This window comes from Peromyscus eremicus, chromosome 1 (genome assembly GCF_949786415.1).
Source record: "Peromyscus eremicus chromosome 1, PerEre_H2_v1, whole genome shotgun sequence".
NCBI lineage: Eukaryota > Metazoa > Chordata > Mammalia > Rodentia > Cricetidae > Peromyscus > Peromyscus eremicus.
Genome location: NC_081416.1, coordinates 187,055,319 through 187,083,041, shown reverse-complemented (window position 1 = coordinate 187,083,041; position 27,723 = coordinate 187,055,319). Strand labels below are relative to the sequence as shown.

Below are 27,723 nucleotides of genomic sequence, written 5' to 3'. Positions count from 1 at the left end.
GGGCAATAGACACGGTCAATAAGACAAAAAGACAGCCTACAGAATGGAAAAAGACATTCACCAACCCCACATCTGACAGAAGACTGATCTCCAAAGTATATAAAGAACTCAAGAAACTAGACATCAAAATACTGAACAATCCAATTAAAAAATGGGCTAGAGAGCTAAACAGAGAATTCTCAAAAGAAGAATCACAAATGGCTGAAAGACATTTAAAGAAATGCTCAACATCCTTAATCATCAGAGAAATGCAAATCAAAACGACTCTGAGATACCACCTTACACCTGTCAGAATGGCTAAGATCAAAAACACTAATGATAGTCAATGTTGGAGAGGATGTGGAGCAAAGGGAACACTCCTCCACTGGTGGTGGGAATGCAAACTTGTACAACCACTGTGGAAATCAGTATGGCGCTTTCTCAGAAAATTGGGAATCAATCTACCTCTTAGGCATATACCCAAGGAATGCTCAATCATACCACAAAGATACATGCTCAACTGTGTTCATATCAGCACTATTATTTGTAATAGCCAGAACTGGAAACAACCCTAGATGCCCATCAACTTAAGAATGGATTAAGAAAATGTGGTATATATACACAATGGAATACTACTCAGCAGAGAAAAACAATAACAGCATGAAATTTGCAGGCAAATGGATGGAACTAGAAAATATCATCCTGAGTGAGGTAAATCAAACCCAGAAGGACAAACATGGTATGTACTCACTCATAAGTGGATACTAGATATAAAGCAAAGAACAATTAGACTGCAACCCACAGAATCAAGGAGGCTATATAGCAGGGGGGACCTTTGGATGACTGTGGCTTATAATAAGTTTTGGTTTTACTCAATTACTGGGCAAGCCTCAATTAAACATTTCACTATTAGGATAAGAATTTATACTGTATCAAGCTGATAATAGAAAAATAAATAAATAAAAATGAAAAAAATAAAAGTGTAATGTAAAGTTCTAGTACTTGAAATCTATTAAGGATAATAAAGAATGACAGATTAATAATTAGTCATCTATAACAATCAAAAATATGAAAAGTAAAGGTAAATGTTTATGATGGTAAGTATACTTTGTCCTTTAGATTAAATCAAAATCAAACATTTATAGCATGTATACCATTACCTAAAATATTATATAATGGCACCCTAATAACTATAGTATCATGTATGAATGTTGTACTCTTCATACATTTATTAATGCTAGTATATTATTGGATGTCACTTGCAAAAGATTAAAAATTCTTAGAAGAAAGTCAGCAGTCTGGATACTGGTGAAGCTATCAAGGCCATGGCAAGACTCACTTCTGCAGAGTCTAGTCCAAAAATGTGATGAAAGAATATTAAGATATTAAGAATATTAAGATCACATTGGATAATTGGACTGATTATTGCTATATTATTGCTCTGACAGCTACTGCTCCAACAGCTTGGATTGGCTCTTTGAAAATAAATTAAAACTGTTGAGTTTATTAGTGACTGGCATCAACATTCCACAGAACTTGGAGCTCGACAGAATAAAATAATGAGACAGTTAGTGAAAGAGGTGACTGGCGACAAGCTGTGCTACTTTTGGGAGGTCAATTAAAGACTATGAAGGAAAAAATTAAAATGTAATTGGAATATTAAATCTTATTGTTTAATGAAGCAAGTATGATTGGGGAAAGTTAAAATGCATTTGTTGAGACACCCTAATTCTTCCTTAAAAACTTGTGATTTACAACAAAAAATTAAGGAAATCTCTTCAAATAAGTTGCCTGATATAAGCCGGGCGGTGGTGGCACACACCTTTAATCCCAGCACTCGGGAGGCAGAGCCAGGCGGATCTCTGTGAGTTCAAGGCCAGCCTGGGCTACCAAGTGAGTTCCAGGAAAGGCGCAAAGCTACACAGAGAAACTCTGTCTCGAAAAACCAAAAAAAAAAAAATTGCCTGATATACCTGGAATGGATTTTATGAAAAGCCTTATAGATGCCATAGCTTCATTTAAACCTATGCATCACTTTAATAGGTTTCTTATCCTAGTGACTGTTATACTTGTTTTTGCTGTAATAATTTTACTGTTCTAGATCTATCTACATAAGACTATGAGACAGCACAAAATAGAAAATGTGCTCTTCACAGTGTGGATACATAATCATCAAAGTAAATAATTTAGCTTAAACAAAAGGGGGAAATGTTGTAGGAATCTAGCAGAGTCACTGCATCTAGGGTAAACATTAGAATGAATAGTTTTTTTTTTAAAGAAGCACTTTGTCCTTGAAGAAATCATTCTGGAAAACAGTGATGGATTTCTGTGAATTATAGAATTGTTTTTCAGAAGGAGCTTTACACCCTTTGCGTGACGTTGGTCACAAGATGTTTCTTATATTACTGAAGCTCTTACATTCCTGGATACTGGAAATGGTATGCAAGAAAGACTAAAGTGGTGGGGGTTTGATGCTTTCCTTCAAAATAAAAACCCATATAGATTAGATCAGGAACTTTGGTATGAGGAGCTTCTTTACTCAAAAAAAACTTTGTTTAAAAAATCAATAAATATGCCTTCGTACCTGTGTTCAAGGTTTAGTTCATCTGAGTCTGGACCTCCCTGCTGCCACACAGGCCTAAAAAATTCATCTTGGAGTGACCATCTTTGTAGTGATATATAAGTAAAGCCTTTATTCCTGGCTTTCAGTGAAATGTATCATAAAGCCTTTGTGTCTGACTTTGAGAGAAATGTTTAAGGAAAGCCTTTGCTATATTTAATCAGTAGAGACTGAGAAATTATTTTGGGGATGTTTAAACCTTCAGGAAATGTTGTTTCTCTGGAAAGTCTGCACTTGGTGCTAGATGAGAGCTTGCAGCTGTACTGACCTTGTCCATAAGACACTCCTGGAAGACCTGGAGCTCTTACCTTTCAGTATGGCTTGCCATAGTCAAAAGAGACTGAGATTTGTGTGGGTTTTCTCCTCTCATGGGCAGCAAAAACAAAATGACTTTAGTGTTGGAACCTTTCCCAGCCCCTGTTAACCTTGTCTGTGTTCAAATAAAGTAACTGGAGTAAGCTAGATGGGGGGTCAGTCTTTTTCAAGAAGGTTGTACCTCTCTGCTCGTTCAGAACATGAAGGCTTAACATCTTGGTGAGCTTCTCTCTCTCTACCGTGGCACCTACTGTGCCCAGATCGCATCCCCAAGGAGACCACTGAAGACCGAGGATGTCCAGAATGCAAAAGCAAGGTTTATTTCCTTTTACAAATTTACAAGCCACAGCAGGGAAACTCATCCCAAAACACTCACTCATGGCTGTGAGGCTGGGAGGAGCTCCCCCTTTCTTTGTGAGGCAGCTCTTAAAGGCACAGACCACATAATTCATTCTGCACAACCCCCCTCCTTCTCCTTGGTTAGTATCAGTTCCTTTTTTCCCAGTCTTCCATGTTATCCTTATCGTTTGTCTGTTTGTTCAGCAACTGTGTCAGGAGTTTTACGAGCTGTCTCCAGGGTTGAGATGTTTTATAGCCAATTAGTCCCCACCAGATGGCCGAATAACCTGACTTTGTATTTTTAAGTTCCTGTAGCTGATATCACCACCTGGGAACTTGAAACGGGCCTAATTTTTTATCTACACTAAGATATCCTGGATTAAGCTTCTCTTTGTCTGTACGAAATAGAGTGGGGGTCTTACTGAGGTTTCACAGCACCTACAACCCAACATCAAACAATATCTGGCACAAACATCATGGACCAGAAAGAGAAGTCCAACTTACTGGGACTGGAGTGAACAAAGTTGTGCTTACAAGGGGGTAAGTGTGTCTCCAGGATTTTGGCAGAGGTCATGGGAAATTTAGCAGCTGGTCTGAGTGTTTTCTCATCTCAGGAGCAGAAGTATGTGCAGTTAATTCAATGTTTCCTGAGCAGAGTGAAAGAGAAAGAAAGACAAATTGTTGAGCTCTTTGCAGTAACTAAAAACCATTGTCTACAGTTTAAATCAACTCCAAATGTTGAATTAAAATTGTTGGTATGGAAACAAGTGACAGGATTTAAGACAGGCCCACCAGAAAGGAGAGGAAATATTTATAAAGATTTGGTCTTTATGTAATTTAATTTCAAATGCTTTAGAACCATTACAAAGTGAACAGAAACATATAGAGCTAATGTACAACAGGATAATCTGTCAATAAATGAGGAGGTTAACTTGGAAGAAACTGGCAGTGAGGCAAGTGAGAAGGATGGAGAGGAATGTCCTCCTCTTCCTCAGATGTGATAGACTCAGAAAAGGAAGACTTTGAGTTTACTGCACAACTTCAAATGTTACGTAAACAAGTTTAAAAGCTCCTGAGACAAAAAGGTTACCTCCTGAGACAACAAGAGGAAAGGTATGAAAATAAAAATGGTTTCTTCCTGATATAAGAAGGTTGTAAAAATTTTTAAAAAAAAAGTTACTTCCCAAAACAAGAAGAAGGGTATGAAAGACAAATTTTTTTAAACGGTGTTTAGACAAGAATTGAACCAAACAAAGCCCTTCTCCTTAAAAAGAGAAGTGTTTAGCCAGGTGGTGTGGTAGTGGCACACACCTTTAATCCCAGCACTTGGGAGGCAGAGGCAGGTGGACCTCTGTGAGTTCGAGGGCAGCCTGGACTACAGAGTGAGTTCCAGGACAGGCTCCAAAGCTACACAGAGAAACCCTGTCTCAAAAAACCAAAAAAAAAAAAGAAAAGAAAAGAAAAAAAGAATGCCAAAAAGTGATAAGACCATTAAAGGCTCAAAGTGCCTCCCTACATAAATGGATAAAAGCTACCACTGATATTGGATCTGCTGCATATAATGCAACTTCAATTGGAAAACCCTTAGCTAAAGTTTTAACTCTCAGAAAATATGATGCTCTAACTGTGGGAGGCTTGGACATTTGAAAAAAGAATGTAGACATTTGCCTACTAGAGGAAATACAACATTCAAAAATAATCAAAATATACCACCAAGAATTTGTAGTAGATGCACAAAAGGCAGACATTGGGATAATGAATGCTGATCAGTAAGAGATGTCCAAGGCAATTTTTACCATCAGGAAACAAGATAATGGGTTCGCTTGGGGCCCAAGAACAAACAGCATGAGCCAATAATATTCTGTCAACAATGGAAATAGTTCACCAAAAAGGCAATCTGGGGAATATAAACACAGTATTGGAGATTTCATAGATGCTATTTCAGGTAGTGATGCTCTTGACTTAGTAGTTGGTAAGCACTGTCTCCACTGATTACTTGTTATAAAATAGCCATGGGCATATATGGTCCTATTCCTAGAGGAACAATAGGGATAATTTTGGGAAGTAGTTTTGCAGGTCAAGTGTTTATTGAACATCCCAGATTAATAGATGAAGATTATCAGGGTGAAATTAAAATCATGGCTTATGTTAAGAAAATTATACAACTAGAGCCAGTTATTTTCAAATCATAAAGCTAAATCAGTTCCAATAAATAGGAAAGTAGGATTTTGAAGTACTGGGAAGAAAGTATTTTGGCAAACTGTTATTAAGGATGAAAGGCCAAAATTAAGGTTAATGGTAAATGATATTAAAATTGAAGGCCTGGTGGACACTGGGGTGGATGTATATTTTCAGAGGAATATTGGAATCAAAATTGACCTTTGGAACAAGTCTCCACTCAGTTTCTAGTGTTGGAACACTATCTCATGTGGAACAGAAAGTTGACTGGATTAAATGTATAGGGTCAGAAGCACAAGTTGGAAAGTTAAAACCATATAGTGCTGACCAATGGGGAAGGGATTTATTAGAACAATGGGGAAGTCAAATTAATATTTCTTCAATTTCAGAAACAGTTTGTAAAATCATGATTAAAATCGATTATATTCCTGGAAAAAGATATTGGGAAAAAAACTATCAAGGAACTATACAGGTTGTCCATAAGCAGGACAAAGCAGGAATTGGCTTTACAGATTTAGACTGGGGGCCACTGCTAATAATACACCAACTACCCTGCCTTTAAAATGGCTTAACAATAAGCTATCATAGATAGAGCAGTGGCCTTTAACAGAAGAAAAATTACAGGCACTGGAGCAACTGATGCAAGAACAATTGGATGCTAAACATATTGAGGAGTCTATTAGTTCTTGGAAGTCTCATGTATTTGTAATAAAAAAGAAACCTGGAAAATGGAAAATATTGAAATATTTAAGAACAGTAAATAAAGTAATTCAGTCTATGGATTCTTTGAAGTCTGGAATTCCTTTATCTTCTATACTACCCAGAGATTGGCCTATTATAGTTATTCACTTTAAAAAAAATTTTTATTACACCCATGCAAGAAAAAGACAGAAAAATTTGCTTTTACTGTACCCACATATAATAATGCTAAACCTGTAAAGATTCTTCCTTAAGGAATGTTAAATAGCCCAACCTTATGTCACTATTTTGTACAACAACCTCTAGAAATAATTCAGAAACTATTTCCTCAATCCATTACTTACCTTTACATGCATGATACTTTATTGGCTGATTCTGATATAGGTACCTTAGAAAAATGTTTAATAAAAAAGAAAGATTTTATCTTACTGGAGACTACATATTGTACCTGAATAAATACAGAAAGGAAGTTCTATAAATTACTTAGGATTTAAATTGAGCCAACAAAAAATTCAACAACAAAAGGTTCAAATTAGAAGAGGTAAATTAAAAACTCTTAATAACTTTCAAAAAATTATTGCAAAACTTTAACTGGTTATGTCCTACTATTGGAATAACTCCATAATTAAGTAATTTGTTTCAAACCCTGCAAGATGATTCAAATTTAAACAGCCCATGAAAATTAATAACTGAAGCAGAAAAGGAATTGGTCTAGGTAGAACAGAGATTACAAGATGCCTATGTGGACAAGTTAGATACTAAACTTGATTGAATTTTAATTATTTTACCCTCCACTCATTCTCCTACTGGGATAATTTTGCAAAGAGAAGATAATATTTTAGAATGGATTTTTTAGCACATAAATGGATTTAAAAATTAAGAACCTATATAAAATAAGTTTCTGAATTAATTATTAAAGTCAGAATAAGATTTTATCTATTGAAAAGAATTGATCCAGCAGAGATTGTAGTCCCATATACAAAGGCTCAAATTATACAATTATGGATGATTGACAATAACTAGCAGAGAGCTTGCAGTAATTACTTGTAATAAATTAACAATAAATATCCCAAAAGCAAAAGACTTCAAGCTATGAAAAGGACAGAGTGGATTCTCCCATGAATATTGAAAAAAATCACCAATACATGGAGCTTTAACAGTTTACACTGATGCAAATAAATTAGGAATGGCAGGTTATAAATCAAGCAACAAAAGTAAAGTAGTTCAAAGTCCCTATTCTCCTGTTCAAAAATTAGAATTTTATGTAATTCTTACAGTATTATTAGATTTTCCTGAAACTCTCAATATAATTACTGATTCTCAATATGCAAAGTTGTTTATATACAGAAACTGTTTAACATGTTCATGACACAATAGGTAATTAGAGACAGAAATTATCCATTTTATATAACTCATATTCACTCTCATACTAGATTTCTAGGACCATTGACACAAGGAAACGATGAAACAGATCAATTAACAATAGGAAAGTGTTAGAAGCACTGAAACTTCATGAAACATATTACATTAATAGAAAAAGTTTCTTGGTGACATGGCAAGCTAGAGAAATATAAAAAAAATTGTCCTAGTTGTTCCTTATATAATCAAATTCTTTACCTGCAAGCAGTAATCCTAAAGGTGAACACAGAAATGAAATTTGGCAAATGGATGTATTTCATTAAACAGAATTTGGAAAGCTAAAATATGTACATCATTCTATTAATACTTATTCTGGGTGTCAATGGGCAACTGCCTTAAGCTCTGAAAGGGCAGATTCTGTAATTACACATTTATTAGAAACAATGGCTGTTATGGAAATACCATTACAAATTAAAACTGATAACGCACCAGCTTATGTTTCTAATAAATGAAATAATTTTTACATAATATAACATAAGACATATTACAGGTATATCTCATAATCTTACAGGAAAAGCAATTGTAGAAAGATCTAATCATACATTAAAAGAGATGCTTTTAAAACAAAAGGGAGGAAATAATAAGGATCCCCAGAGACAGATTGAACAATGGCTTATTAACTTCAAATTTTTTAAATGCTAGTGAAACAGGAACAACAGCTGCTGAAAGGCATTGGATTATAGAAAAATACTGAGTTAAATCACACAGTAAATACTGTGTATTACAAGGATGGAATATCAGAATGGAAATCAGGGAAGGTATTATGATGGGGTTGAGGCTATGCTTTTGCTTCTACAGGAGAAGAAAAACTGTAGATCCCATCAAAACTAATTAAAATTTGACATGAGAAAGGGAGGTCTCATGGAAGCCTTGGCTGCTGATATAGACAGCATGGCTTGAGAAGAAAATACAAAGATTTTGAGGCAGACAGCTGATCCTCCTACTTTAGGACAGCTTAAGAAATTGGCTGATGAAGGAGGCACAATATCTCAACATTCTGGAAAGCCTCTGAACACTACAACCTTGATTCTTGCCATGCTTTCTATAGGAACTGTACAGGTAATGAGGATAAACCATACTTACTGGGCTTATATTCCTAATCCTCCAATTAACACAGGAGTAAGTTGAGGAGACATGGATATTCCTGTGATGGTCAATGAATCTTCTTGGCTACCTAGCTTGTTCTTATGACCCTCATGGACCTGCTCAACTTGCAGAGGAGGGTACAGAAATTGTGCATTATATTGTGGAAATAAAAGGAATTTCTATTTGTGTGGTGATATATTGTGTACACTAATAAACTTACCTGGGGATCAGAGGACAGAGCCAGAAACTAAATTAGACATAGAGGTCAGGCAATAGTGACACACACCTTTAAACCTACCACTTGGGAGGCAGAGATCTGTCTGGATCTCTTTGAGTTCAAGGCCACTCTGGGAACAGAGCCGGGCAGTGGTAGCACACATCTTTAATCCCAGTACTGGGAAGCACACATGCCTTTAATCCCAAGAAGTAAGATGGCAGGGAACAGAAAGGTATATAAGGTGTGAGTAAACAGAAGTCTCACTCTTTGAGGCTGAGGATTTCATAGAGGTAAGAATGTGGCTTGCTTGTTCTGTTTCTCTGATCTTTCAGCTTTCACACCAATATCTGCCTATGGGTTTTTTTTTTATTAATAAGACCTTTTAGTAATTAGTGTTACATATTTGTATGGGTAATGAAATTCATTGTTTAAATATAACTTCTCAAATTTCGTTATATAGAATTAATCATAGTACTACCCAGAATTCTCACAGAAAACGTCTTATTCTTAGTGCATCTGGATTTGAAGGGAAAAGATTAATGCCACTAGTTCTATAAATTTATCATGTTGCAAACTATGGAATCTAATTGGATACATTGGCAGCAATATATAGGTGAGAATCCATGGGTGCTTGTTAATATCTCTCAAGGAGAAGTCATTGATTGGAGTTCTTATGGCTCCCCTCAAGGACTATATTCTCACTTAGAATTGATAAAGCAATGGTCCAATTCAAATAAAACTATGGAGGTTATCTCTGCTTTTAGAGACTCTTTTGAGTGGCATGAAGTTGGAATGTCAGGCCCTCTATTACAATTTGGTAATTCTACTCAGATTTATTCATGGAAATTGGCAAGTGCTTTTCACCCACTTAAGGCATGGAACAAAAAGTCAAACTTTAATAATGACAAATTTCATCAGTCCTTTAATTTAGATCAAATTCACACTTTTGTGGCCTGTGTGCAGTTTCCTTATCTGTTACTGAAAGGACCTGTGCAATGTCACCCTAATAATGACAGCAAATTATAGCATCACTTGTACATCATGTACTCTTCACGCCTGTGTCAATGCTAGTATGTCTTCAAATGTCACTTTTGAAAGTTTCTATATTCTCAGAGTAAGACCAGCAGTCTGTATACCGGTGAGGATGTCGAGACCATGGCAAGACTCACTTGTGATGATGCTAGTGAGCTTCCTGAAAGAATATTAAGTAGAACATAGTGGACGCTGGGATTGATAATTGCTGAGGTCCTGGGAACCACCACATTAACTGCTACTGCTACCACAGCTGTAGTTACACTTCATAAAAAAATTTCAAACTGCTGAATTTGTTAAAGACTGGCATATACATTCTTACAAACTTTGGGCTCAACAAAATAAGATAGATAGGGAAGTGTTGATGAAATAGCTGAATTGAGACAGGTTATAATACTCATTGAAGATCAGTTAGAATTATTAAGAGAACAAATGAAACTGAAATGAAATTGGAAAATTACTTCTTATTGTATAACGCCTTTAAGATTAAATGACAGCAAATATGATTGGAAAAAGTTAAGATGCATTTGTTGGGTCATCCTAATTCTTCTCAAATGATTTATAATTTGCAGAAAGAAATTATAGAAACATTTTCAAAGAAGCTGCCTGAAGTAACAGGATGGATGTTATAGAACATCTTGCAGATGTTGTAGCCTCATTTTATCCCAGGAATCATTTTGATTAGTTCCTTGCTTTTGTGATTATTTATAATTCTCTTTATTGTGATAGCTTTGCTGGCTTTGAAATGTATGCTGATTTATCTGCATAACACTGTTAGAAAGATAAAAGGCCATATTTACAGAACAAACTTCATAATCTACAATACAATTGTTATCCCTAACAACTCTGCACTTTGATTAGGTGTGGATTTTTGTACTGGTGTCTGTCTAATGAGAAGAAATGTTTCCTGGATGAGGGTTGAAAACTAAGCTTACCTGTGGGTACAAGGAAATATGTTTACTTATTTATAGGGATTATGATAGCTTAGTAAAATGGTGGTTCTTTCTTGTCCTCCAGGATTCATAACTTCACCAGCACCAGTAGGTAGCTAGATTTCAAGTACCAGTCATGATTTCTATTTTGTTAAGAGGGTCTTAAGTCCAGTGAAATAAATCTTGGTTATCACCAAGGTATGCTTGCCACTGCCACATCCTTAGGGCTATTGTGCCAGGATGATAGTTGATGTGGTTCATAGCTGGCTAGGACTGTTGGTTGGCTCCCACCTTTGGAAGCTTGCATGGTGCTTCTGATATCATGAAAGCAATTCCTCAGGGAGCAATTTAATTTATTTTGAGACAAGATCTCTGTATTTCCAGCTGTCTGAGACTCACTATGTAGAGCTTGCTGGCCTTGAACTCAGAGTTCCCCTTGCCCATGCCTCTTGAATGCTGGGTTAAAGGGCTTTCCTGACCTTATCAGACTATACATTACTTTTTGCTATTAAGTCTTTTTGTTTTGTTTTGTTTTTTGAGACAGGGTTTTGTTATGTAGCCTTGGCTGACCTGGAACCCATTCTGTAGACCAGGCTGGCCATTAATTCACAGAGATACACCTGCCTCTGCCTCAGTAGTGCTGGGATTAAGGAACTGTGCCACTACTACCTGGCCTGACAATTGCCCAAGGTAGCTGCACAGCTTACTTGACAGAAATGAGTGATCACCTGGAACTCTTCTTCATTCACATTAAAGACTTCTATTCCACTAAATTGGCAACTCTAATTGAAATAGATGAGTTTCCATGTGCATAAAACATACCAGATTTCAACAACATGAAATAAATAATGTAAACAGAACTACTAGTAGCAATGACACTAGTAGCAATGAGACAGTTACAAAATGTCCCCTTAAGAAAACATCAGGACCAGATTGACAGGATTCCATCAGAACTCCAAAGAACTAACAGCAAAGCTACTTAAAATACTTCTTGACATGAAAAAGACTTCTTGACTTTTATTATAATATTACCTGATATTATACCAGATCATGATCCAAGCATGGTGGCACACACCACATTCTAGAGGCAGAGATAGGTGGATTTCAATGAGGCCAGCCTGGTCTGCTAAGGGAGTTCTAGGACAGTCAGGGTTACACAGAGAAACCTGTTTCAAAAAACCAAAAAAACAAGCCAAAACAAACAAAGAAAAACCCACAGATAATATTACAACCAAAAAGAAATTAGACTGATAAGGTCGTTTAAAATTTTTTTCTCAGCAGTGCAGGGTGAGGTACACCTTTAATCCCAGCACACCTAAGTCAGAGGTAGGCAGATCTCTGAGATTTCCAGGATAGTTTGGTCTACAAAGCTAGTTCCAGGATACCCAGGGTTTCAGAGAGAAACTCTGTCTCAAAAAAAAAAAAATCTATTACTCTCTATTACAAACACACACACACACACACACACACACACACACACACATACAGACAAACTCTGTACGTGTGTGCGCGCACTTCAAACACTGCCCACTCTCACCTCCTACCTCTCTACTATCCTGGCCGAGAATTCCAACAAATCTCTGTATTGTGTTCATCTCTATTCATTTTGCTTGGGACCCACTAAGATAAACTAGGGCCATCTGTGAGAATGTGGATTTGGAGGTATGTATTGGAGCCTGGTGGGCTCAGCAGAGCACTACAGCTAAAGGCAGTGATTCTTCTACAATCCACCCATTGCCAACATTTGAGAGGTAAAGGGTGTGCCCTGTGAGCCTTTCCTTTTCCTAAACTGATTGTGGTCTAGTGTGAGGTCAATGTAGGTAAGTACAGTTGCTATTGGTTACTGATTACAGTAACTAGGTGGCATGTCTTAGCCCTTCCTCCTCTTACCCTTCTTATTCCCTTTCCTCCTCCTCCTCTTCCTCAATGTTCCCCATAGTCATAGACAGTTTGATGTAACTGATACTTTTAGGGCTGAGACCATGTACCTTAGTCATTTTCAGCATCTGGGACAGCAAGAGTCTGTGCATTCACCATTGCATTTTTTTCTCCAAATAATTTTTCTATGTTTTATCTCAAATCACCTTTAGCATGAGTCACAGACTAACTTGTTTCTGAGATAGTAAGATGATGAGACCATCTAGTGGTGAGAGCAGTACAGTGCGTGATGAACTCAGCCCTGGGCTGTTCCCAATGGGCTGATTACTGACTTCTTTTTGGGGTGTGTTTGTTTGTTTTTGTTTTTTGTTGTTTTGCTTTGTTTTTTTTTGTTTTGTTTTTTGGTTGAGACAGGGTTTCTCTGTGTAGCTTTGGAGCCTTTCCTGGAACTTACTCTGTAGCCCAGGCTGGCCTCGTACTCACATAAGTCCGCCTGCCTCTGCCTCCCTAGTGCTGGGATTAAAGATGTGCACCACCACCGCCCAGCCAACCACTGACTTCTTGAGTCAACCTATTCCTTTGCAAAATTCAAGTTCCTGTAATGTCCCTCCCCAAGTCACAGGTGCAGTATTTGGTTTTGACTTGTCATGTTTGTGTTAGCGATGGGACGCTGGCATCTGCATTTACCCTGTTATCCTTTGGTGTAAGTATGTAGACCAGGAGGCTGGTAGTCAAGTCGAGGTTAGGCTGCCTGTCTTTTATCCGAAGGGTTCAGACTCACTGTGGGGGTCAGATACCGGGATGCAGCGTCCTCCTAGATCCAGTTCTGGTCCAGGCTGGCAGCGAGCATGTGGGGAGGCTGTGCAGAGCGGGTCCAGGGCAGCCTGACAGCTGGAGCTGTGTGGAAGGCAGCCTGAGACCGAGTGGGAGGGACGGGTCCCCAATGGGCGGGGCCACCTGCCTGATCATTGGCCTTTAGGAGAAAAGAAACAGCGGGGTGGACCTGGGAAACAAGGCGGGGCGGGGGGGGGGGGGGGGGTACATAAAAGCCCGAGGTAGGCGGGTTTAGAGAAATCACGTAACCGGAAGCGGGGTGCTTCGGGCGGGGCCAGGAGGTGCGGCTCCAAGGAACCAGACTGAAGGGACAGGAAATTCCACCATTCCCTGTTGGACTTGGGGAATGGCGTGGTCCGGAAGTGCATGAGGAAGACCCGTCCAGGTATTCGGGACCCGAAACCTCCCCGGAGCCGCAGTCTCCGCGGGGCGGCCTGGGAAAGTCACCAGTCAGCAGCGCAGTGGCGGGAACCGCAGCCCAGCGGCCCTGGAACCTCCCAGGTCAGAGGAGCTGCGGGGCTGGGACACGGGAGGGGAGGGACCCGGGGGTGCGAGCAGTTTCTCTGCTGTTCATAAGGAAACCGGCTCTGAAGTTCTGCTGTGGATGTCTTTCCCTTGTCTGCAACACGTGTTTGTGTTATTTTGGTGACAATCACGTGGTCATTGCTATTGGGCAGGTTCTGGATCTGCTGCTGTAGTACATTGGGCTGTTCCTTTGTTTTCTCCCGTTTCTATGATGCTGTGGTTGGGTGGCTCTGCAGTGTCATCTGGAATCACACTGGGGTAGCTACAGCATTGTAACATTTGCCTAGGGTTTGCTCTGTACCCAGGGAATCTGTGTCAATATAAATTCTAGGTTTCTCCTTACTATTTCTATGAAGTATGTTGTGGGAAGGTTAAGTGTCATGGAGTTTGAACTGATCACATAAACCACTTCAAGAAATACTGCAAATTTCACAATATTAGGTTCCCTTCCATCTGTGTGAAACATCTTTGTCCTAGTTAGCTCAAGGATTTTTAATTTGGTTCTCGCTCTCTCCTAATGTTTATTGACTATTTGGGTTTTTGTTAAGGGGTCTCTAAGAGAACAACAGGTGCTCTGAAGCACTGAGCTATCTCTCTAGCCCCCTACTAAGTTTAATTATGTGAAGAGCAGTTATAGAAAATACAATTTTTTTAATTGAGAGGATTCAGATTTTTGACTTTACACAGGCATTTATTATTTCTTAACTTTTTCTTTCATTGTTGTTGTATGTTTGTGTCAATTCCTGAACACAAAAATACAACCTACTCAGTGTGTATGTTTTCAGGGATGAACATTTGGTATTGGATAACCATAGGGTGCATTCTCTCTGGGGAAGACTATTTCCTCTAGCTCTCAAATCCCTTGATGTTGACTAGGGTTGAGGCCTAGTGAGCTTTCTCCCTTCTATATTACCATGTCTCATGGTGTTGTCTTTGTTCAGCTCATGTTTACTCAGCCATGTTTGTATGATTTCATGTGTGTAGCTTCTCTGACATTTCTAGGAAACACAATCTCACAGCAAACATCCTTTTCTTCTGTCTCTTCCAATGTTCCCACCCCTCTTTCTCAGTGTTCCCTGAGCCTGAGGTGAAGAAGATGTGTTGCTTATGTATCATTGGGCATGAACATCACAACTTGCATTTTGACTGATTGTGATTTTCTGTTTTAATCTCCATGTGTTCCAAAAAGAACTTTCCATGAGGGGTGAGAACTCAGTTATCTGTGTGAATAAGGAAAATATTTAAAATGCAGTTAGGGATTATGCTGATTTAGTAAAATAGTGGTTGTAGATTCTCCTCCAAGATTCATGCCCTTACTAGCACTAGGGAAACTAGCTAGGTTTCCAATACCAGCCATGATTTCCCTCTTGTTGAGAGGGTCTTAATCCAAATTGAAGCTGTTGTTTACCACCAAGGTCTGTGTGCCACTCTTGCACCCTTAGAGCTATCATGCAGGGCAGATCATTGTTAGGGTTCATACATGTCATAGTTGGACAGGACTGTTGACTGGCTCCCTCCTTTGGAAGGTTGCATGTTGCCTTCTGGTACCATGAAAGCTAGTCCCCAGGGAGGAGGCTTTAGGTCATATCCATCTGGAGTCCTCTGGGTTTTGTGTCTGAAGTACATGGCTTCTTCAACATTAGTGGCTCACCTTCAACAGTAGTGCCTGACCTCTAGGAGGCAACCATGGGCAACAGCAATAGCCTATGTTTTGGGAGTCTCTTCGACATTTGTGACCAACAACTTCTAAGTAGGCTTCTCGTGGCTGGTTTCAGCGATTCTGTTAGAAAATCTGTGGCTCTTGTAAGTAGCATCATCAGTCCAGATGGGAACTCTTCATTTATACTGTCAATGTATGTGCTTATGCAGACTTACATGTATTGTGGGCAATTTAGGATACATCAATGGTAGTATAATTCATTATGGCTCTTTAACATCTTTACTGTTATTTTACCCTTCTTTTTGTTTATGTCTGTCCCTTCTCCATAATTAAATCTCCCCCCCACCCTGTTTTTCATTTCCCTCTTCAGATCACTTGTTCCCCGTTACTCCAGTCTCTATTACACCCCACTGTGGTCTCTTTTTACTTTTCTGGTTACACAGTTACTCCATGTTGTGTACTCACATCTGAATTTGGAACTAGGAACTTACTATGAGAAACAACGTGCAATGTCTGTGTTTGGGTCCGAGTTCCCTCACTCAATGTATTTTCTAGGTCCATCCATGTACCTGCAAAACTTATGATTACAATTTTCTTTACAGATAAATACTATTGCATATTGGATATGTACCACATTTTCACTATCCATTTGTCAAATGAAGGACATAAAGGTTGGTTCCCTTTTGTAGCTATTGTGAGTAGAACAGTAATGAACATAGCTGAGCAAGTATCTCTGGAATAGGATGTCGAGTCCTTTGAGCATTCCCAAAGCTTCAGTGGGGTTCAGTTCCCAAAGAGGAGGTGTGGAGTCGAGTGGGGGTGGGGGTGGAGAAAAGGACAAACGCACATCTGAGGGTTCAGCAGCTCTTTCTCTTAATCAGAGAAACTCTTTATATAGCATATATACCACATAAGTCATTTGGCAAGCATCAGAGCGCTGAATCTCTTAGGTGTTTCCCCATTAAATGTTCAGACTGAAAAAGCAAAGTATAAAACAGACAGTCTTATTCGAAACAATATCTTCAGACAGTATCTGTAAAATCAGCAAGTTACTAATTTCTCAGGGTCTGCAAAGCGTAGGACCTTCTGATTTTACAGCCTGTAACTAAGCTGGCTGCTCATGCAATTATATTATATTAGACAGTCTGAAATTATTTTTACCTTAACCAAGTTACATATAGAATCACTTGATATTTTCTAAAATGTAGGGGTTACGAAATATCTCATAATAAGCATTTAACTAACTGATTATAACATTTTTCTGTTCCTCAGTTCTATAGTAGAGGCCTGCTCTTTTCAAATGCTTTCAGAAAGGAAGACCCTGGCATCTCATTCCTTTTTCATCAACTCACACTTTTTTTTGTTTTTGTTTTGTTGTTTTGAGACAGGGTTTTTCTGTGTAGTTTTGGAGCCTGTCCTGGAACTCGCTCTGTAGACCAGACTGGCCTCGAACTCACAGAGATCCACCTGCCTCTGCCTCCCAAGTGCTGGGATTAAAGGCCTGCATTACCACCACCTGGCAACCCACACTATTTCCTCAATATAGGCTGCTATATAGGGTAATGGATATGCTTGTGACATCTTGTATCCAGAGCTGAGTTAAGAAATTTCTCAGCATTTTCCCTATTGGTACCACAGTCCTTAGGGCACAAGGAAGAAGACTCTTCTTACTCTGACTCACCTTTCATGCTATGACCCCCTGTCTTCAAAGTTTTCTCTTGGGAGCATACATATATTTCCACAGGAGCTGCATAAGCAGAATTTGCCCCCCCCCACCTCCCATTTTGCAAAGGAATGCTCCTGAAAGTGAAAGCAGAAGCCAGCATGCTAGTGAACAAATCTCTTGGCAAAGTTTTGCTGGAATTTTGTCAAGCAGTGTCCTTTGCCCCAGGACTCAAGCTGTCACTTGTGCCATGCCTGTGCCAGAGCAGATACCAAGGAGTGGAACAGCTGGGTCATATGCTGTGTTTATTTAACTTGAGAATTTATTTATTTATTTATTTATTTATTTATTTGAGGACTTTATATTTCTGGAGTGGCTAGGTATTTTGTTGCTAGAGTTTTTATTCCCCGTGCTTTTGTTTTTGATGTTGTTGGTTGGGTTATTCATAGTATTCCTCTCCTTCTCTGTGAGAATTAGTGGTTTTCTGTCTTGAACATGGATGATTACTTCCCATTTCTCCTGTGTTTATCTATTCTTCACATGAAGTTTATTTTTGCCCGCGTTCTCATGGGTGATTCCTCTGATTCTCCTGTATGTATTTTGCCTTTGATAAATTGTCTGCTGTCCCGCTTTGTTGAAATGAATTGTTTTACTTCATAAATATCTTGAACTGTACTTACATCTCCATCAATTTTAAGATAGAATTTTTCTGGATGCAACAATATGGTTGACGGTGATTTTCTCCCCAAGCTTCAAATATTGTTCCATGCTCTCCTGGCTTTAGGATCATAAACTAGACACCTGGTCATATCCTATTTCTTGGGTCTTTTCAAGTGTTTTGACATTTTTCTTCAATAGCTTTCAGTATTAATTTTTGCTTTTTCTTTTTGACTCCTTATATGAAAGGGCAACAAGCCATCTGTTCATTGTTCCTGAAAGAAAAACTCAAAGAAGAGAAATGGCTGATTCTCCAGTAAACATGTCCCAGGTCAGTAGTCATGTCTTCCTTATTTTGTAGAAATGTTATAGTTTCAGACATTGGAAGCCTTTAATTTTCTGCTTCTGGTTGGTTGTTTTAACTTTGTTACGAAAAATGTTGTGAACGAACGAGCAAACAAAAAAATTACAGGCTGAAATTAACCAGATCCAAAGATTACACAACTCAGTGTCCTTTTATGCAGTTAGAGTAGTCATTGGAAACTGCAGCCTCACAAGGGATTTTATATTTTCATTATAGAATATATTTTTGTGAACTTGTCCACCATGAAAAAGGGAAAAAAAAAAAACTGTGATAGAATTAGAACTAAAAAAGAAATTAGCTTTACATCCTTTTTTATAACTTGTGTCCATTACATGCATTCAGTCTACCTCAACCCTGATATTTAACCTTTCTTGTTCTCTTTTCTCTGTATTCTGCTGTGCCCACATGTACATTATTTCCATATACACATATTGTTGGCTAGATTCTGCATTTGGGAGAAAATATGATTTCTTCCTTCTGACACTGTATAACCTCACTTAATATTGCATATTTTGAGTCCATCCATTTTCTTGCAAATTTTTATTCTTGCAGGCCGCAAGAATATATTATAGAGATTCAGCTGTGTATTAAAGCTATACTTTGACACACCAAGGGTCTGTCAAGAGGCAAGCCATTTATTATGAATATTCGGTGTTATCCAGCCTTTAATATTTCAGCTGTCTTCTGCTATGAAATTCTTGCTTACCCAGTCCAGTTGGCAAACAGTTCAGCTGCCCAGACCTGCTGATCTTCTAAGTTACTAACTCCCCCCGCTGAGCCTAGGAGACAAGCTGGCTGGAGACACATAGGTTTCCTTCTTGAAGCTCAGACCATCCTCCCCATGACCGGAGGCCTAGTGGCTCTCCAGCAACTGACTGAGAACAAAAGAGGTTTTTACATATCAAGGTGAGAGGTAGAGTAACATTCCTGAGGAGGCAGAGAACCACATGCCCAGGGAAAGAAAGGGCAGGCATTTTCTGTAGAAACAGGCAAACAGCATGGTGAGAGAGAAGAGAGGAAGACAGAGGTTCCATAGAGGGTAAGCAGATCTCCAGTAGAGTTTTCTGAGTGCCAGAAGTAGAGAGTAGCAGAGATGGAGAAAGAGGATACAGAGGACGAAGATGAGGCTGAAAGCATAGGAATTTAGTTGTTAGCAGGACTATGAGCTAGGGAACTGGACGAAACTGAAGCTATGGAAATAGGATTTCATCTCAGAGAAATATAGTAGACAGATACAGAACTTGGTGTATCTAGAGGTATTTCTGCCTTAAATGCCTGACGGAGCTATAGCTGTATTGATAGAATTTTGTCTTAAAGGAATAAAGTTAACAGACACAAGAGCATAGTGTACATAGATTTTTTTTTTCCCCTCAGATATCCCACGCCAGACGTAGCTAACCCCCAGACCCCTGGGTACTCTATATTTTATTGCATGTTTCTATTCAGCTGAATAGTATTCCATTTTATATGTGTACCATTTTCATTATCCATTGACCTGTTGATAGACAATTAGATTGATTCCAATACTTTGCTGTGGTAAATACAGTAGCAGTGAACATGGGATGTAAATATCTCTATATTGGGGTGTGGAGTACCCTAGGTATATGCCCAGGAGTGAGAGAGCTGAGTCTTACATTAATTCTATCTTCAATTTTTTCAATAATCTCCGAACAGATTTCCACAATGGCTGTATTAATTTACACTTCCACACACACACCAACAGTTAATGGGGATTCTTTTCTCTGGGGTGAAGCAGTATTTCAAAGTAGTTTTAGTCTGTGTTTGCATGATGGCATTTTAGAGATCCTGAAGTCTTTTGCACTGTTTTTTGGCTATTTGCGTATTTGTCTTTGAAAGTGTCTATTTAGTTCATTTGCCCATTTGTTGGTTGGCAGTTTTATTCCTCTGGTATTTAATATCTGTAATTGTTTGTAAATTCTATATATGAGCCCTTATCCAAAGTGTCACTGGTACAGATTCTCTACCATTCTATGGGGTGTCTTTGTAGTCTGCTGATAGTTTCTGTTGATACTGGGGTCAGTTCCTGTGCTGGTAGTTTTCTTTCTAATCACTAAATCCTTGCCCATCCCAATATTTTCATGGGTATTCCCTATGTTTTCTAGGTTTCTGTGTTTCTGGTTTTAAATAAGGCTTTTGATCCATTTTAATAGATTTTTGTATGAATAAAAGATAAGAATCTAATTTTCTTGCTGGATCCAATACTAGAGAGATCAGTATTTTTTATTTCTCTTTTTTACCCCCCAAACAGGATCCCATTGTGCAGCCCTTTCTTTCTGGATGGTACTCATTATGTAGCATTATATGGAATGCATCAGGAATAATGTCTTGTGGGCATTGACTGATTGATGTGCATAAACCATCATATTTAAGGCAGAAAAAAACATTCCTCATGATTGCCTTGCTCTAGTCAGTTCCTGAGAGAGTCTTGGCTCGACTCCCCTATCCTGAAGCTGCAGTGTTTTAAAGTGGAGATTTGGGGAATGGGCTCTGACCCAAAGGTTTGCATTTCTATACCCGACTCATGGCTCAGACAGAATATGTCACCAGTATACACTTCCAGAGAAATAAAGGAAGAATCATAAACACTACTAACCTAAAATCTGTTAGTCAATACAGCATAAATACTAAAAAGGGACGCACTGAGGGCTACAAAATTCAGACACAATAGCTCAAGTTTTCACCTGAGCCAGTCTTCTGAACTATATATTTGCAAAGCACTGAAAGGTGACAGTAATTCTCACACAATTTAATATATTCATTACTCACAGGAAATCTGTCACTTCTGAATGCATCCACAGTTACTACACACACGTGTACATGCTTACCTGCAACTTAAACATTATTTGATGTGCTTTTGGACTTCCCTCAACTTTTATAACTCTTTGAGAGTGAAATATTCTTCAAATCTTCTGAAAATATTACTTGTCTAAGTTGCCCTATGCCTATTTTTTAAAGAAAATTTTAGATTATATCAAATGTGGCTGATGCGAATTTTTCTATCTGATTCATTGTCGCTCAAATATTTTTATAAAAGTAATTCTATAGACTACTTGATCTTATATTTTAATGTTAAAATTGACAGTATGCAGTGCTGTTACACTCCTTGTTACTGTGGGAAAAAAAACAAAACAAAATTCTTTACCTATAAAGCCAATTATGAATTCTGTCTTCCATATCTACCTGTTCTCTTTAATGGAATGGCACTGATGGAATGGAGTTTAAACATATGAACTGAGCATGTTAGAATACAATCATGTATGCATAGAATCAAGAAATGTACAAAATTGATTCACTATCAGTATTTTAGTGTGATAGAGCAATTAAAGCACATTTCCTCATGACTATTTTCCTCCTGAGACATGTACACTGTGATGCTGTGGGACATAAAAACAACATCCCTAAGAAATAGAAAGTCATGTCCAGGCCTTAAATGTGTGTCTCTTTTTTATGGGTCTGCTTGTGAAACTATTGTGTCATCCTGATTTCAGGGACTTAGAACATTCAATATAGAGTGTGACTATATCAGCAATCATCACTTTGACTAATTGTCTTTGCTTGTCTATATCCCTAATTTCCTCAAGTCTCCTTATCTCAAGGAAAGCATGCTTCCCGGGATCATATGATTCAACTCTACCTCTTCATTTCAGGATCTGCTGGGTCTGCTGACATTCAAGGATGTGACTGTGAACTTCTCCCAGGAGGAGTGGGAATGCCTGGACACTGCTCAGAGGGCTTTGTACATTGATGTGATGTTGGAGAATTATGGCAACCTGCTCTCTGTGGGTGAGAACATTTTGCTTGTAGAACACCTAACTCATCCTTTATATGTACCTACATCATAGGTTGTAAACTCTGTTAAGCTGTCTTGGAAACAAAGTGAGACTAGGGAAAGTTTGGAAGTAGAAAAGAACTTTTTCATGGAATTTGACCTTTCTTTCCATTTTCCATGTTAGAGGTGTTGTGAACTCCTCATTTTGGTTCCAAAATGCATTCAGAAACCCAGTAGCATATAATATTTCCATATATACCTTAAAGCTCCAAATCCATCATTGTACCTCACATGGTTTTCTGAGAAAAAAACTCAAGATAGGGGAGCTGAAAATTATTCTTAAATATGCTAAAGCTTCTGACAGGAAATATCAATTGGAAATCATTCCTAGATTCTTCTACTTCATGTTCTTTTCATGCACTGAGCACAGTACTGTGTTAGACATCTGTATTCTTTCTAAAACTTCTAATATGAGTCATGGGCTACCTCACAGAACACGTAGATTGTTATATGCAAGGTAGTCCTGGTCACCTGTCCAGAGCAAATGAGATTGCCCTGAAATATAGAGAGAAGAGAGTAGCTACAACCAGGGTGGGCTAGGGAATGAGCAGGACAACAATGATGGCTTCAGAACAAGAGCAGAAAATGGTTTTGCTGGATTCAATTCCACCTGAAAGGATTCCTGATCATTTAACTTAGTGTAGTATCCTAGTCCCAGGATGCATCCTGCCTTTTATAACTGTTAAAAGGCTTGTGTCTTATTGCACCTGAATTATGGTGACAATATTAATACAAAATGCAGTTTTTTTTTAAACTATGCTGTCATCAGTTTGGAATAATTTTACAAATTATAAGCCAGATATGAATCCATGAGGTGTGATTATTTTGTAATTACCTTCCTTGCATGTTTGTCCTGATATTACATTTTTCATTTTTGTCCCAGTGGAGAATACACAGACAGCCTTCTGGAAAATAGTCTCAGGAATCAGTGTACCAAATGGACTTGAGAATAACCCTGTGAGGAAAGTTAAGAAACACAGCAGTGTGTGGAGCTCAGACAGTGGAGGATAGAAATCAGCAATAGCTGCCCATGACAGCCCTGCCTCAAACGATCTAGAGCATCTGATGCCTGGCCGAATACTGTCTTTACATCCATTACTTTTGAAGATCAATGTGTTTTTCTAGAGAGAAAAAACCTCTGATGTTTTTAAGTAAGACTTTAATCTTTAAAGGAATTGGGTCTTCTGAACAGTACTCCTCATTGCCTATCACTTAATAAGTGTAAATACTGTGAACCTGGGATTGGAATAAACTCCTCTTCATCCATTTCTGAGAAGAAATATTTAAAAAATAGTGGCAGGTACTCTAAATAAAATCAGTCAATGAGCTCTATCCCAAAGCTAATTGCTAATTCTTCAATTTCCTGATCCATCTTTTGCCATTAGACATTTTTGATAAGGATGAGATACCTATTATAACATAGACCTTGAAGGCTGGCAGGCTGTTTTTGAGAGAATACATTCAACTATAGTGAAAGAAAAATGTGTAAGTAGATGCTGGTTCACTTAAGAGAGAATTTATGGAGACAGTTATTTATCAGAGGTTTAATCTTGGAACAAGCCCTTTTAATCTGAATTATACTCATTTTCAGGGAACTATTATATATGCGATCCTGTCTATCAACATGTGAAGACTGAAAAGGAGTCTTGTCAGTATAATGAGTGTAGCAAAGTGCTTCATGACCCCTGCACATGTGCACTTTATAGAACAAATGAAACTATAGAAAACACTAATAACTACAGATGCAGTAATCACAGGGATGACTCTATTGATTCATCAAACACAGATCAACATGAAAGCATGCACACTGGAGAAGAACCTTCCAAATCTAAAGATTGTGATAAATCTTTAAATTTGTGTTCCAGCATTACTCAAGATCAGAGACTGTACACTGCAAAGACACAGCACAGGCAGGGAGAATATGATGACTACTTTGACTCTACATACAGTCTTTTGCAACAAAAATTCTCCATTGGAGAGAAACCACACCAGTGTGGGAAATGTGGGAAATACTTCAGTGCTGCCTCAAGCCTCACTAGACATCAGAGAATTCATACTGGAGAGAAACCTTACAAATGTGGAGAATGTGACAAATCCTTTAGCCAACGTTCAAACCTTAGAGCACATCAGAAAATTCATACTGGAGACAGACCTTACAAATGTATGGAATGTGACAAATCCTTCACCCATAACTCGTATCTTCAGACACATCGGAGAGTTCATACTGGAGAGAGACCTTATAGTTGTAAGGAATGTGACAAATCTTTTATTAGGTGCTCCTACCTCAGAGCACATCAGAAAATTCATACTGGAGAGAAACTTCACAAATGTGAAGAGTGTGATATGTCCTTTCTCCGGATTTCAAGTCTTAAAAGACATCAGAAAATTCATACTGGAGAGAAACCCTTCAAATGCAAAGATTGTGACATGTCCTTTCTCCGGATATCTCTTCTTAGGATACATCAGAAAATTCATACTGGGGAGAAACCTTACAAATGTCTGGAATGTGACATATCCTTTAAATGGATTTCAAATTTTAGACGACATCAGAAACGTCATACTGGAGAGAAACCTTACAAATATCTGGAATATGACAAATCCTTTACCCATTTGTAAAATCTTAGAACACATCAGAGAGCTCATACTATAGAGAGACCTTACAGTTGTAATTTTTCACTATTCTCTGCTTATAAATCCCAATAGCATACATAATATGCTACAGGATAACTTTTTATGTACTGTGAAGATGTGTGTTTTCAAAAGAACCTTCTGATTGGTTTAATAAAAAGCTGAATGGCCAATAACTAGGCAAGAGAGAATAGGCAGAACTTATTAGGAGAGAGAGCAACTTGGGATATATCTGGTGTAGCAGGAGATGCCAGCAAGACATGAGAAGAATCATATGTACAAAATGGAGGAGAAATAAAGAACCACTTGGCAAAACGTAGGTTAGTAGAAACATGTTACTTTAAGTTATAAGAGCAAGTTGGGAACAAGCCTAAGCTAAAGGCCAATCTTTCATAATTAATAATAAGTCTTTGTGTCATTATTTAGGAGCTGTCAGTCCAAAGAAAGTCTAACAAGAAAGACAAACTACAATAATAGAAACATAAAGATAAGAAGCTTGTGAAAGACTATACGAAGTTTTAAATCTAAGAAAATATCACAGAGTTCATATTTTTAAAAATTCTGCAATAGTAACTGTGAAATTTTTTTAATGTGTATGGGTACTTTGCCCATTGTGTAAAGAGTTACTTTGCAGCTCTTTCTGTATACTACATGTTTGCCAAGTACATCTGAATGCCAGCAGAGGGCATAAGACTCCCTAAGAGTGAAGTTACATACAATTATGAACACCTATGTGTGTGTTACAAATTGAACCCCAGTCCTCTGGAAGAGCAACCAGTGCTCTTAATCACTAAATTTTGACTCCAGCCACTGTGAAATGCCATAATTATTTATCTTAGCTGGGAAATGGTAATACACACCTCTAATCCTGGCATTCAGGAGGCAGAGGCAAGTGGATAGGTGTGAGTTTGGGGCCAGCCTAGTGTACACAGCTAGTTTCAGGATAGCCAAGGCTGTTACATAATGAAATCTTTTCTCAAAAACCAAACAAACAATATTGTTCAACATTCAAGAATTCATAATAAAGACAGGCTACATGGTGTATGCCTTTAATCCCAGCACTCAGGATGCAGAGGCAAGAAGATCTCTATAAGTCTAAGGCTATCCTGGTCTTCATAGTGGGTTCCAGAACTGTCAGGAGTACATAGACCTATCTTGAAAAAGTTAAATCATAATAAGGACAAAATATAGTAACATAAAAAATGTGACAAAGACCTCTAATTGTACTGTACATTACAAAATTCATAATTCTGAGAAAAGATATAGAGGTATACCATACATAATCCCCATGTCTTCTGTTCATTGGATGTTATAGCCACCAAATGAATTGAATTTGACAAATCATTTACCTAGTGCTGAAATTGCCAATATAAAAGCAAATTCAACCTGAAGGAAAATGTTCTAATAGAGTCTCATCTTTTGTTCACTTTCAATAATCTTTATACTAGACTCAAACCTTCCAAATAGCAAGAAAGTGAGAAACTGTAGAGAGATAGGCTGTGACTGACAACAGGGACATATCACAAACAGCTTAGAAATCTCCAAGGGCTCTGGGCTTGGTGGTGCATGCCTTTAATCCCAGCTCTCTGGAGACAGAAGCAGGTGGATCTCTGTGAGTTCAGCCTGGTCTACAGTGCAAATTCCAAGACAACTAGGACTACACAGAGAAACCCCATCTCAAAAAACCAAAACAACAGCAACAAAAAACTCTCTGAGGACATGCAGAAGTTCAATTTGAACTACTGAAGAAAAATGGGGATTTACTCCACATAAAATAATAAAATGATATGGCTTTCACTAACTGCCAGTAGACCCTCATGGAGGTAAAGGAGACTTGTTGAGACCCTCTCTCAGCCATGATGACATGATAATATGTAGTAGAACAGGCCCACAAGGTCGAGGAAATTGGCTCAAACCAGTTGCCAAGGTATGTACATAATGTACTTCCTTATAAGCCAACCTGGAGTCTGCCTTAGGGCCTAGCAACAGGTGCTGTTCAGAGTTCAGATTGTGCAGAATCTGCCTGAGGGCCTAGCCACAGGCGCTGTCAGAGGTCCTGATTGTGCCCAGCCAATGAGGGACAGCCACACATTGTCACCAGATCAGGACATAGCCTGGGTGCTGGGAGGAGGGTATATAAGGCCTTCCCCATTACTGAATAAATGAGTCTGCTCTTTGTCTTTCACCTGACTCCCAGTGTATATGTTAACACCATGCCTTCTTACCCTCTCCCCTGAGGGAGCCATTAGAACCCAGCAACATCTGGCACCCAACATCCCAGTTGTACACAGTTGCTTGTTCTTAGCACTTTCTGAACAGTTATGAGTCTCTGTATTACACACGACCTACTGCAACAGAAGACTTCTTTCCCCAAGCATGAGAGTACTAAAAATTTGTCATTCTAAACATGAATGTTTAGACAGCAGACATCACCATTAATAAAACATCAATAGGTTTCCATCCATGAACCTATAACTCTGAAATCTTGGTTTGTGACCATGGCATGAATTCCTCTTTGGAGCAGGACTCAAATCCAATAGAGAGAGATTAGTTATGCCAATGAGCAGTTGTGACAGTGTTGTACCAGTATACACATTTTGCTCAGGCGGTTGGTATTGTAAGATGCAGGGTCCGTGGTAAGTAAGACTGTTAAGGCCGGGCAGTGGTAGCGCACGCCTTTAATCCCAGCACTCGGGAGGCAGAGGCAGGAGGATCTCTGTGAGTTCGAGGCCAGCCTGGGCTACCAAGTGAGTCCCAGGAAAGGCGCAAAGCTACACAGAGAAACCCTGTCTCGAAAAAAAAAAAAAAAAAAAAAAAAAAAAAAAAAAAAAAGACTGTTAATATATTT

At 38.4% G+C, this 27,723-nt stretch overlaps 1 protein-coding gene across 2 annotated transcripts in view; it reads left to right on the top strand.

Annotated features, from left to right (window-relative positions):
• LOC131894214 (zinc finger protein 54-like) overlaps positions 1-27,359 on the top strand; it is a 47,677-nt gene extending 20,318 nt beyond the window's left edge. The window contains exons 1-3 of one of the 2 annotated variants that reach the window (XM_059244462.1): positions 18,039-18,364; positions 22,066-22,201; positions 23,839-27,359. In XM_059244462.1, the coding sequence (XP_059100445.1) occupies positions 18,335-18,364; positions 22,066-22,201; positions 23,839-24,863 (1,191 nt within the window). In that variant the 5' untranslated portion in view covers positions 18,039-18,334 and the 3' untranslated portion in view covers positions 24,864-27,359. Of the gene's footprint in view, positions 1-18,038; positions 18,365-22,065; positions 22,202-23,838 lie in introns of those variants that run through there. The other variant, XM_059244465.1, reaches the window with a different exon arrangement.
• The last annotated feature ends 364 nt before the right edge of the window (positions 27,360-27,723 follow it).